Genomic DNA, 12,916 nt, shown 5'->3' on the forward strand with positions numbered 1-12,916 from the left:
CCAAAGTAAATTAAAAATTACCCCAAGATGTTCTGATCTACTCTAGGTTCCAGATTTATGCAGTCAGCGTATAACATAAGAACCAGTTATTAGAAATACATTACTGTATATATGTTCTGCAACCACTGTAGAAGTGATGGCTGGAGCTACAGATCATGGGTTCTCAGAGATTATTTTAAAATTTTATTACACTAAGGACAACCAGACTGGTCTTGGATATCTTGGACCTGTAAGAAAAAAGGGGTGAATGTTCTATGTAGGAGACAGATGTTCCTTTGGGTTGCTGATGAGTAGGGCTTTGAGCATAACAACAACAATAATTTAGTAATTAGACCAATGTTAGATTAAATGAATCAAGAAGTTGTCAGAAAATATAACTCATTTAAAAAGCAAGGGGTCATTTAATATTTCCATCTTTGATTTCAGGACTGTACCACTCTCATTGGTCTCCATTTTACATATTGGGGGGTGGGGGACAGGGGGCAGGGAAACAAAGTTAAATTGCTCCCACAAAGCAGTTAATAAGAACTCAATTTATAGAACAAAGCAACATGAAAATGCTGTATGTGGAAAAGTGTGTCTTTGCTGCTAATATATACAGAGTATTAAAGTATCAAGTGAAGCTGAGATTACAGTATATATACTAGTGTGAGACCACATGAAGAAAGCATGAGAACTGTATGCAGAAGGAACAATGGTACAGAGAAACTGGAGGAATTACATTCTTAAGAAGTCACAGCCACCTCATAGGTAATTTAATTTTATTGCATTTTATAATGCCATTGTCCATACAGATTACATGCAGCTAGATCTACTGTACAAGGGTTTACCGTCTGCCAGAGCAGACACACAGAAGTCCAGAATACAAATACACAGCAATGCTATTTCCTTTATACAGCATGGAAATATGGCAGTGTGAAGCAGTAAGAGAAGGATGGATCAAAGGATTACAGACATCCTTCCCCAGTAATCTTTCACTTCACACTGATTTGCCACCTGCTAAAAGGATGATCACATCAAACCAACAAATGTGAGGAAGAAAAAACCCACAATATTAAAGGTCACTGCATGTCTCGCCTCTTTCCTTATATCTTCCTGAGTACCAGGAAAAGGAAATGACAACAGACAGAGTGCTGACATGTCAGTGTTCCCCACCCTCCCACCACATGTTGGGTACTAGGATGAGGGAGAAGATACCTATTTGCAACAGAGAAGATTTAATTAGAAGAAGCCCCTTGGGGCCAACATAAAATATTACAAATGAGCAAATCAGATCATTGCAGGAGACATGTTAACCTCCCATTTTCATTTTCATTCAGTGAGATCAGAGACCCGCTGGCTCATGCTGAACTGCTTACGCTGATATGATTCAAGAGTCACTAGTCATTGGTTCTTGGGTGTTTTCCTGCCACCTGAGATTCAGTGAGAGATTTGGAAGACAAGAACGCCAAGTGAAGCAGAGCCTCAACTCTTTGGGAGGGCCCAGAGAAAAGTTGTTCCATAGAGCATCCCGTCAAAGTGAAGGGCAGAGCAGTGGGTCTTCAAATCTTACTTCTATAGTAGAACAATCTCATTGTAAAAAACAACAAGAGGACTCCAGACTGACAAACCTTCAGCACTTTGGAATAAATCTAAATCTGGAAAAACAAACAGCATGTTGCCCTGCAAATTATGGAGCATTTCCACATTTACGTGGAGCAGGGCCACTAGGAATTCAGAGTATGGATAATACAGGGCAAAATCCCAGGGATATTTCAGAGTGGGATTTTTGTTGTTGACCCTGAAAAATAACTATATTAAAATTATGTAAACATACAAAACTGAAATACGCACACCTTTGGTTTAATACAATGTTTTTTTGATTCTGTTCCTATTTTTCTAACTCCAGGAACCAAGAAGGGAAAGAAAATTATATCATTGTCCCAGTTTCTTTTCAGCAACCATCTATCTCCTCCCACTATTCCTACTGACTAATTTAAGAGAGAAAACAAGCCAAAAACAACATAAGGAATTGGAACAGCATCCAAGTCAAGTCAAAGAGAAATACAAGAATGGCTTCCTAAATTCCAGAACACAGAAAAAAACCCCTTCCTAAATATTCCCTGCATTAGTCTCATCACAGGATAGTTAAACAGACAATAATCTAATTTTAGTAGGTTTTCAACCAGCATATATATCAATATATACATATACTATCCTGCCACAAATTGTGTTTGGTCTTTCCCACACTACCCCTTTAAAAGCCATTTTGAGGTAACAACAAAAATAAAATATTTTTTTAAAGACAAAAAAATCCCCCAAGTAAGTACTATATGCAATTTTGAGTGAAATAATTTGGTGGACATAAATGTGCAAAAATAGATGTACCTAATGTAGTCAAAAGTCTGGGAAGGGTGGCACTGGTATCAGTAGCCAAAGAAAGGAGACTCCTCAAGGCTTGCATCAGCAGGTTGCTTCAGCAATCAGGAATAAGGTATGAGGAAAATAAAAAGAAATCCCAAGAGCTTGAGGCCAGGAAAGCGAAATGTTTAGATACCACTCTTCCATAGGACCTACAGAACAATAATAAATGGGCACATTTGGCAAAGCAGAAGCTGTTACCTAAATGCCATTGTTCATTTCTTACTGTGTCCATGTATGTTTGTTTATACGTGGTCATCTTTTAAATGAAAAAGTGAACTGAACTTACTGATCACAAGACAAAAATAGAAATAATTCACTAAACCATTTTAGGACAAATGTAATCTACGTAAAGGATCAGTGAGTTTGTAAATGTTAGAAGAGACTCTTGCAGATGAAATCATGGCTTTAGTACCTGCTCGATGTGCTTACTCAAATAGGCATATCCTTCTTATTTAACAGCTTGATTTTGCTAGGAAGGAAGCCAGGAGGAACAGTATTTATTGCTAAAATTTATTCTAAATAGGCTTTTAATGCAGAATAAATATTCTTCCCCACCCACCCCTGCCCTGGATTCCTTAGGTGCTATTTACTATTATTTTTTAATGATTTTTATCTGGATATATGCTAGTATAACAGAACAAATACTGACCAAAGAACCAGGGCAGAATAAACTGGTCATCATTTGCTTGCGAGTCGCTCACATACATAAGGGTCTTCTTAAGTCAATCCATTTTATAGATGATATGCAATCAAATTCAGGGAAAAAAATGCCCAAAAGTCATGACCATAAAAAAGGGGTCACATAAGCTACATTTAAACAAACAGGCAGCAGCTATGTCAGATGTTGGGAACTAAAGCTTTAGCAGTTCAATCTGGGAGAAAGAAATGTCAAATTTCCAAGATGTTGGGGGACAAAATCACCCCAAACTAAAGAGCTTTAGAGAACAGCATATTCATTCAGTGATACTGAATTACATTCTTTCTTCAGTGTTCTTTTAAGAAACATTATCAGGATTAGAAAAACATATTTAAAGTCCTACAAACTATGCAAAAACCTGTAAGCTTCTCAAAGCTCTCAAGAAAAATAAAGGTAATGCAAGTCCTCATTAACTGCAAGTGAAATCAGCAGAGAGCCTTTAACTGAAAGTGAATAGATTTAGGATCTGCTTCTCAATTTACAGCATTGTCAGTTTTGTTTAAAAAAAAAATTTTTTCCCCGGAATTTTTCCCTATTGGGACAGTGTGACACCATCACCAGCTGAATAAATGAAATTAGACCTTAGTTCTAAGTAATCTTTTTTGGGAATGCCAGGACCACCAAAACAAACAAGAACTGTGGTGAGACAATAATTTTGTCACAGACACAAGTCTGGAGAAAAATCCACCATTCCAAAGCTTCCTTTCTTATTTTCTAATTCTTCGATATGTGCTGGTTCCCTTCAGGACCAGGCATAGATTCTAAGCCAACCCAACAGTGACAGTTATCTATCCATACCTCGTATTGAAAAGTTGGTAGCAGAAGCCTGACTTCAGCACACAAGGCAGACATTTGAAGAAAGCACGCCCAATATTTTAAAGCTCATGCACTACAAAAGGAGGTGGGGGAAGCATTGCCCCATGGCATTTGGAAGGAGAGGACTACTTGTTTGAGGGACTGAATGTTGTCACAGCATCCAAGAATTGAAACGCTTTCCTTCAATGGTCACTAACCAATGCAATGACTTGGTTCTCAAAGAATAAACCTGTATTTGAGCTGTACCACTTCAGGCTTCAAGTAGCAGATCATGTGACTAAATTTTCCATTTATTTTTTAAAATTCTGCATGGAAGAAAGTTGTTGTGATATGAAAGAATATTTAGTCACATGGCTTCCTTCCCCCTTGCAGGCTGAATTGATCTAAGCTTAGGCACAGATTACTCCTGTGAGAACTAGGTTTAAAGCTATCCTCTGAGGATGCACATATTAATACTGTCACATGAAGGCAGGAAAGTAACTGGCAGGATTTTTTAGCTGTGAAATACATTCTGGAGCTGCTCCATTCTGGGGCAAAACGGAATTCTAGAGGCTGCATTTTCTGCCTTTATGCAGCAGTGAAGGGCTGAAATCATTTCCCCTGAGCGATAGTAAATGCCTAATGAAATATGGATTAGATGGAATGAAAGGGAAACATCCCCAATTTTGTCAAGATTCTCAAAAAAAAAATGGAAGGCTACCAGTACAAAGACAACAGAAGTTAGGGATGCTTCTATGGCAGGCTCCAGGTTCAAAATGCAAACCTAGATTAGATATCCACCAAAAAATGTCCCAAGTGTTTCTTGGATTGTTTCTTTAGAGCAGTAGTAGTAGCATATTGCTTGACTACGCATTGGGGGAAAACCCTGTCAGATGACTGTCTAGTATACAGTGGAAAAGACTTAAGACTAACTTTCTATCTGATGAAAACTTTTCTTCAGTTCTGTAGCCCCAGATGACCTTTCCCCATTCTGTTACCCCAAATGAGATAGTACTGGAAAAGTTTTAACTTTGGAGTCTATTAAATACACATTGCCCAACATTGCAACAATAGTCAAGTAAGGCTATGCAATGCTTTGGATTTGAAGGCAAAAATATGTTCTGGGGCTTGCAGGGGTGTGGATGTAGCCTGTCTGGAATGCCTTAAACTCAAAATATATTTCCTAGGGATGCTACATTAGGAAGATGCTACATTAGCTCCCTACACACACCAAAGCACCTTTTTGCCTTGAAATCTGAAGCACTCCCTAGTTCTATAATTCAGCATTACTTAACTCTCAATTTACAATGGGTAGTTCATTTATTAACCCCGGAGTACCATGCTTTGTTTTTCTTGTGCCTCTCCATTTAAATGGGTCAAGATGAACACACCCAAACAGCAAGGCAGAGGTTTTAGTTTGAACAGAGACAATTATATTTCTAAAGAGAATCTCTTCCCACACGCAAGGATGGTTACAGTTCAGCTCTTGACTGTACAGTACCAGGAAACATCACTTTAATACTGGCAGAAAAACATATATCCTGGGCATCTCAGGTCCAGCTGCAGATGTCCAACACACACTTGATATTGTACCAGGACCAGGCAAGAGAAAAAAATGAGATCAGTGAATCAGGATGGTAGCATCTTTGAGAAGATCAGACTGATGATAATGCAGCTGCCATACTAGGGATTGACAGAAAAGGGGACCAAGGACAAAATACAATAGCACTGTGGTATAGCCATTTAGTTCTAGAATTGTTTGCAAAGCAATTTGACACAATAGAGCACTACATAGATTGTGATGCAATCAGACAAAAGTTCCAAAAAGCGCCTCAGTGCATGCACAGAGAGTTGGGTCTACACATTACAGATTCCAGAATTTATCATTTTAGGCTGCAAGAATTTTTTTTTTAATGCAACCCAATGCAAAAATCAATAAAAAGAAAACTTGCATACAACTGGGAACAAACTTTGCTTAACTTTGTTTTTCTGAAGCATGACTTTACTATAAACTAGGTGGTTTTGTTTGTGGAAACTATTAAAAGATGTAGCTTCAGCAACACCTGCAACATTATCTTACGTTCAGAATTCTCTACTTTACACAGTGCAATATGTAGATCAACTCCCCAAAGTTTGAGACATTACAATGAATCTGCTTTTTTTCAGAAACATGAGTTACCCAACAGCGCTTCAAAGAAAAGACCAGGCTCCCCGGTTGTTTTGGAAGAGGAGGAGAAGGGGTTAGGGCAATAAACCCTTTGAAAATTAAAAAGAAAAAAATGCTGAAAACAGAGAGAAAAATTCCAATGCATACAAAGAACAGCTGAAAAGTTAACATGGAATAAAGCCAGTTCTGATCTGTAAAGGAAAAAAAGAAACCAGCGGCAGCAAGATGGAAGTAGGTTCAGAAGAGACCCACGGAATGCCAAACCGCCCTAGGCTTCACAGCGTACCCTTGGTTCAAGAAACTTCAAACGCAAAGCAGCAATCCATGTTCCTGGTCTAACTTCATTAGAAATGTACAAAACAGCACCTGTAAACTTTGATTTAAATAATAACTTAAAATCAAAAGAAAGTGACAAAAGGGCTAAGGGGACGCAGGATCTTTGTGATTTTTTTCCTTTCCAGCTGATGCCAGAAGTTAGAATAAGTCAGAATAAAAGCACCAAACAAAAAATATTAAGTGTTTTGGTTTATGCTTCTTGTCTAAGCAAGGTCTTTGGTAAATGATTAAGCCAATTGCAAAGCATTCTACAGAGGACACCAGGGAGACATTTAAATATGGTCCCAAGAAGAAAATGAGGTGTGGTGTGTTTTTGCTTAAAAGGATAGGTGCATTTTCTTGAGCTGCTTCTGGAGTAAAACTGAGACCTGAGGGATGGATAATCAAAAAGTGTTGAGGTACTCTCAGTGCCTGCAGTCCTATATTGCCTGTCTTTGTGGTCCTTGAAGAGCAAGCCACTTGATGGTTCTCTAAGGAGGCTCTTAAAAGTAGTTGTACTTTGATCCACACCCCATAAACATGATCCAGTTTTCTGCAGCTTAGGGACTGTTCCTCTTGGTCCCCTAAAGTATGCAACCCCTTTCAAATCAGAGCAATTAGCTCATTTTATCTAAATATCAAACTTTACAGTTTTGCCTGCCTGTTAGAAACACTAGGAAACAGAGTAGGGGAAAATGTGTGTTCAGTAGAGCCCTCTACTGTAGGCTCCAGGAATCAAGCACTGACAAGTTTTCTGAGTAAGGGTTGTAGAATTTCTTTACTCTTGCAGCCATAATTCAGAAATGGAGGATGTTTTTCATTCTTGCTGCTTTTGATTTTACCTAGATTCAAAATCAGTCTGGATCATTTGCACATATTATTTAGTAAACTGAGAATCTTGGAGAAGGGAAACGTTAAAAAGGAAGTATGAACTGTTAGATGGACAATGCCATCACTTAGATAAAACATTTTCAAATTTTACCCAGTATGGGGCAGCTGTTTGAGATTTGAAGTCAGGGCTCTTCTTCCATCAGTGAAATCATCTGAAAAGCAAAGAGAGATGGAGACTGGCCAATATTACCCAGTCTACCATTTCTTTCTTTCCCTTTTTTTTTTTAAATGCTAGCGTGACTCGCCACATTTCTATCCGGGAGATAGATCGGAAAAACTGAGCAAATAGAGATTACCCATGTGGCTTTAGAGCTATTGCAGAGAATAATCCTCCCTCCTTTTTTTTAAAGAGAGAGAATTTGATTTGGGCTAAGAAATTTGATACCTATCATCTACAAACAGAAATCTGTGGCAGTTCAGGAATAATGTCCCATTCTATGTTAGGTAAAAAGACTCAAGTGCTAGTTGATTTATTATAATCTTGTGAGTTAGGAGTAGAATTTTTTTTAAAAAAGGATGGGCTGTTATCATGGTTTGCCAGCTGCTGAAAAGGGGACTAAGAATGCACTGTATTGGAGACAAATGGAGCAATTCTGCATATAAGGAAAATGCAGACACCCCCCCCCCCAATTCAAAAGGATTTATGTCACATATTACCAACTGCCATGAGCTGCATAGTGTTTGGAGCAATGGAAAAGCATTATTTAACCATGAAAATCAGAACAGTAGAAAGGAATCCTAAGATTAATCAGAAATATGCTGACTAAATATTCTTGAGCATCTTAGTTTGGGGAGGACATTTAGCATAATTATCAATGTTGAATTTGACTATTCATACATAGCTGTGATTTATTTTCTTCATGGGCTACAGAATATAGAAGAGGAACAGCTGTCATTTTAGAAAACATCAAATTGCCTGGATCAGCTTGTCTTCCAAAATAATGGGAGGAACTCCTATATCCCAATTAGGTCTGAAAATAAGTTTCAGAGATTTATTGATGGGAGAGGGAAGCACGTGTGGGTCTGTTGCAGAAAGACTCCTTTAGAAACATTAGTATTCATCTTTCTTGAGATGTTGAATTCCTGGTCATACAGTGACCAAACCAATTTCTCAATCAGCAACTGTCAGAGTCTCAGTAATCAAGGAGAAACATTTGAGTTGTCCTTTTATGGGGGGAGCAGCAGAATAGCCTTTGGAAACCTGTTGTTTTCTGTCATGAGAAGCGCTCTTTACATCTTTTAAAAAAGTATTCTGATGTGAGGCAGCAGACAATGAGTTGACAAAAATCAAAGTATATTGTTTGGGTCAATACTATTCATCTGACACATTTAATTCCTGTTACCACACTTTGGAAGCATCTTTTCCTTCCACATTAGTTTACAGCTAGGAACTAGCACAAGAGTTGTGGGACAGGATATATTTTTACTAGAGGATGTTACAGGAAACTGAGTGCTTCTTCATAGCTTTGTTGTGTTTGATCACAATAGTAAATAATTACTTATTTTACATTTACAGGTAAATGAACTGAATTTGAATTCTGTGTGGTCAACCCAGTCTTGGTCTGTTCTCTGCAGCCATATATTTCAGCTTGTCCCCCTTTTCCTATTCCAAGTGCTTTAGATGTTGGTGGCTTTGCCAAATCAGATCCATTTACATCTGCTAAACCTTCCCATTTGCCCACATAAACAATCAAGGAGTCATGCTTTCTGGCTTCAGTATTTGCTGGAATGGAAGAAACAGAATGGAAGCTGATAGAAGCAAGCAAAAGATTCATCTTGCAGAAGTCTCTCCCTGATTCAGTCTCAAGCTGGGCCCCATTAGCTTGCTTGCCGACTGCCCATATGTTGGCTTCTGGAAATATTTAAAAATATGTGATGGCAGGGAATGGACATTCATCCCTGGATTTTATGGTGAATAAAGCTTTGTGAGTTGAAGATTGGCTGTCAACCATGACTGCTGGTAGAAGATTGCTTCTTGATTTTGGAACAAAACAAACACAGGTTGAAAAAAGAATAACCAAGTGGTTTTATGTGTAGCAGTGACTGACCCCTTGCTATCCTATAATGTATTTAATAAAGTAAGGCCAGTTTTTCATTTTTTGCCCAGTCAGAAAATGAACAGAAGTTGGAACATTAGGACCATGGCAGAGGTCTTGTTTCCATCGCTCTTCCAGTATTCAGAAGTGGTGTTAGAGTGGCAAGGATGTATGTGTGTGAGAGATGGAGACAGTGCATGTGTGAAAGTAAGAAAGAGTGAGAATAGATTCCTCCTAGTGCAAAGTTCTCAGTGGGATTACCGGCAAACTATTGAAAATGCTTTCCATGGGAAAATAGGGGACATTTACTGAAGCCTTTGGCTTTCATATTGTCCCTTAATGAACTGGATGCTTCCAAAATCTTGATTTGTGGAAACCAGGTATATGAGTTGAAAATGACAAAACACAGAGCAGACAATACAAGACAGCTTCTTTTTTATCCCCATGAGGGTGGGGGTATGGAGAGGGAAGGCAGCAAAGAAGTCTTCGGACAGAAACAACCTACCATCCTCGTTTACCAATTACAAAATTTAAAAAAAAATAAGAAAAGGAAAAAGCTCAACTCTGTTTTTTGTTTTGTTTTTTGCACATCCCCCTCTGTGAATGTCTTTTAAGAGTCACTGGGATGTAAAAAGGGGAGAAAAGGGTGTGCCTTCAGCAATGGGTAGACTCATGGAAACCCTTTTGCTTTGCAGAAGTGCCTTAACCAAGTAATGCTGAAGGTCACCTTGAGGAGGCAGGAGCCATTGCTTTGTCTCTGGGAAATGATGGGCCCTACATGAAGGTGAAGGACCCTTAAGACAAGTCTTCCACTGGCAGTTCCTCCTCCAGGTCTCTGTCATCAGGAATTGTCACATTCTGATTGGTAGTTGCCATGAGAGAAACAGGTCTGCTGTCATCTTCTGTCTCAGCTGGTTCTTCCTTCACATGCACTTGATGGCTGAAGAATAAAGTTTTGAAGAACCAGGTAGAATTAGAACAACACAATACTAAGGGAAGTAAAAGTGCACAAGAGATTGGTAACAGGTTTTCAGATGGAACTATCTAACAGAGGATCAGAGGCTAAAACTGAATATTTGCTCAGCTGGGTAGCAATACTCTTCTGACTCTTCTCCAGATCCTAAATACCCAGGTCTCTATATATTTTCAATGAAATAGAAATATTTGTAGCATTCAGTTCAGCTAACTGAACTATGGAGTACTTCATTGCAATTTTAATCTATACTCTCCTAGCAATCTTTCCCAATGGTCAAATTCCTCTGACATTAAGAAAAATATTCCTTTTCTCCATATTTTCTGAACACTGTAAACTAGATCCCTTTGCCAGTACAAGTAATCCAATTGCATTCTCCAAGCTGTCATTTGATGGCTGGACCATAGCTATTAGTAAGGATATATAGGGCAGTATTCACTTGGGTTCTTAATCTACAGTCGTGCTGACACAAGATAGATAACAAAAAGCTATGGATTACCACTGTGAGCTGAGGGAGAGTTCTGATATGAAAAGAAAATATAACTATTTTGAATAGTAAATCTTGTGTCAGCATTACAAAGAACCTTGTATGAAAGACCAGGGTCATGTTTACTTATTGACAAAAATAAGCCTCTGATGAAGTGGACTGTGATCTATGAAAATTCACATGATAATGAATGTGTTAGTCTTTACACTATCTCAATACTTTTTGTTGTAAAAGTCTAATATGGCTATCTCTGGAAATCATTAACGTAGAAGTTCTCAATCTATTTCCATTTTGAATAAACTCATGAGAAGCCCCTAAAAGACATTTAAAGACTTCTAGATCTAGTGATCCTGCTTCTAGATATAGCACTGTATTAAAACTTCCAAGAAACTTCATTTATTTTCATCAGTATGAAGCCTTTATGATTAAAAAAACCCACCAAAAACTTTGTTTCTGGGCTTACTTGTACTGCTGTGGTGAAAGCCGGGGGCTATTGCTGCCATTGCTGTTGACTTGTTCTACAGTGCTGCTCACATCATCATGGCCTATGTGTAGCATGCCACTAGTGGAACTTGTGTTGATCATGGTGGGACTATTCAGAAGAGGAAAGTTGCTCTCAGCCAGAGCTGCCTAAACACAAGAGCAAGTGATACAGTTTACAAATTCTTAAAGAAGTCAGATATGACAACCCCAGATATTTAGATATTGAGAAATATACGTTTTTTTGCCTTATATTATCAGCACCCCTATCTTCCAGAAGAATTCAATGATTTAGACAAATGAAAATTTATTACTTTATTAAGAAAATTTATGTTCCACCTTCCCATTCAATAATATCAATTATTATGGCTTACAAAAAAAGAAAATAGTTCAACACACACAAATAAAATATCTTTGAAAACTCCATCGTAAACTACTATAATCTTATTCCTTTAAAAATATTGAGACAAAAACCTTGCCCTATTTCAAGCAGATGTCAGAAATGTAAGCTTTCTATGTGTGCTGATGAAGCTTTTGGTCATTGGCTAAGGTGACCTGAAGCTTAATTTAATGAGATTCATTAAATAGTTATACGTCACTAGCTCCCTAACAGGAAATATGTCCAAAACATCTACACAAGTAGTCCATGTTGGGACCGTACACAAACTTTTCTATCAGTCTGTTATTCCCCATCAGAAGAGAAGGGTAGCTGATGGAGCTTTCCATTAACTAAACCTCAAGCATTCAGTTCTAAGAGAGACTATCTATTCTGCCATTTGCTGTTGTTGATTTCTTCTCACCCCTGCTAAAAGTTAGAAGTTATATTGTCAAGCAGAACATCAGAAATATGCAAACACTGCAATGTCACTGAAACAGCAAGAAAGCAGACACCAGAGTTATTGCTCCCAGGGGTGGTGAAGTGGTGAAGATTATAGTGATTTGGTTCCTCTGTTATCTTGAGGGAAAATATGACATTGAATATTCTGTATTGAAATATAAAACTAAATGAAATAATGACTTCAACAATCACAGAAAGTTTTGAAGATTTTCTACAATACAATAGAAGGTTCAATGGAGCAGGAGTTTACTTTGATGGGTTGGAACAATCAACCCAACATTCCCCTAACAAGGATGGCTTGCTGTAATGGAAACAATTGTGCATATAAACTTTTCCACCTACAAAGACTTACCTGGTAGCTGGCATTAAGTGCTCCATAACTAAGGCCAGAAATCATGTTTTTCACTAAAGTTGGACTCCTGCAAACAAAAGATGCAGCTTTTAACATTCCTATTCAAAGATAAGAGTAGGATAACAGAGATATCATGGAAAGAACACATTGTTTATGTGTTCCATTACCACAGGGTGATAACATGTCTTATTGCTGGTGGAGATGGCATCTCCCCCATTGTTTAGTCCCTTCCCAACTTATACCCTTCAGATGTGTTAATCTACAACTTCCATAATACAGGACCAGCATGTTTAGGAATACTGGGATACTCCCCAACATATCTAGAGAGCCTTATTAAGGCAGCTATTTTTGGTGGTCTCAATATATACCAAGCCTTGCTATAACATGTCTTGCTTCATTTTAAACATGCCACCAGACTATTCATCAGGAAGGATTCCTGGAAAGAGAGGGGGAAAAATAGGTGTAGGAAATTTCAAAAGCCG

General features: G+C 38.1%; 1 protein-coding gene across 4 annotated transcripts in view; it reads right to left on the reverse strand.

Moving 5' to 3' along the window:
• Positions 1 to 744: 744 nt before the first annotated feature.
• The window catches only part of FOXP4 (forkhead box P4), a 175,465-nt gene continuing 163,293 nt past the window's right edge, over positions 745 to 12,916 (reverse strand). For all 4 annotated transcript variants that reach the window (XM_063297593.1, XM_063297594.1, XM_063297592.1 and 1 more), the window contains 3 exons: positions 12,435 to 12,501; positions 11,228 to 11,394; positions 745 to 10,244 (listed from right to left, as the gene is read on the reverse strand). In XM_063297593.1, the coding sequence (XP_063153663.1) occupies positions 10,100 to 10,244; positions 11,228 to 11,394; positions 12,435 to 12,501 (379 nt within the window). In that variant the 3' untranslated portion in view covers positions 745 to 10,099. The remainder of the gene's footprint in view (positions 10,245 to 11,227; positions 11,395 to 12,434; positions 12,502 to 12,916) is intronic.

Source organism: Candoia aspera, chromosome 3, assembly GCF_035149785.1.
Source record: "Candoia aspera isolate rCanAsp1 chromosome 3, rCanAsp1.hap2, whole genome shotgun sequence".
NCBI classification, from domain to species: domain Eukaryota; kingdom Metazoa; phylum Chordata; class Lepidosauria; order Squamata; family Boidae; genus Candoia; species Candoia aspera.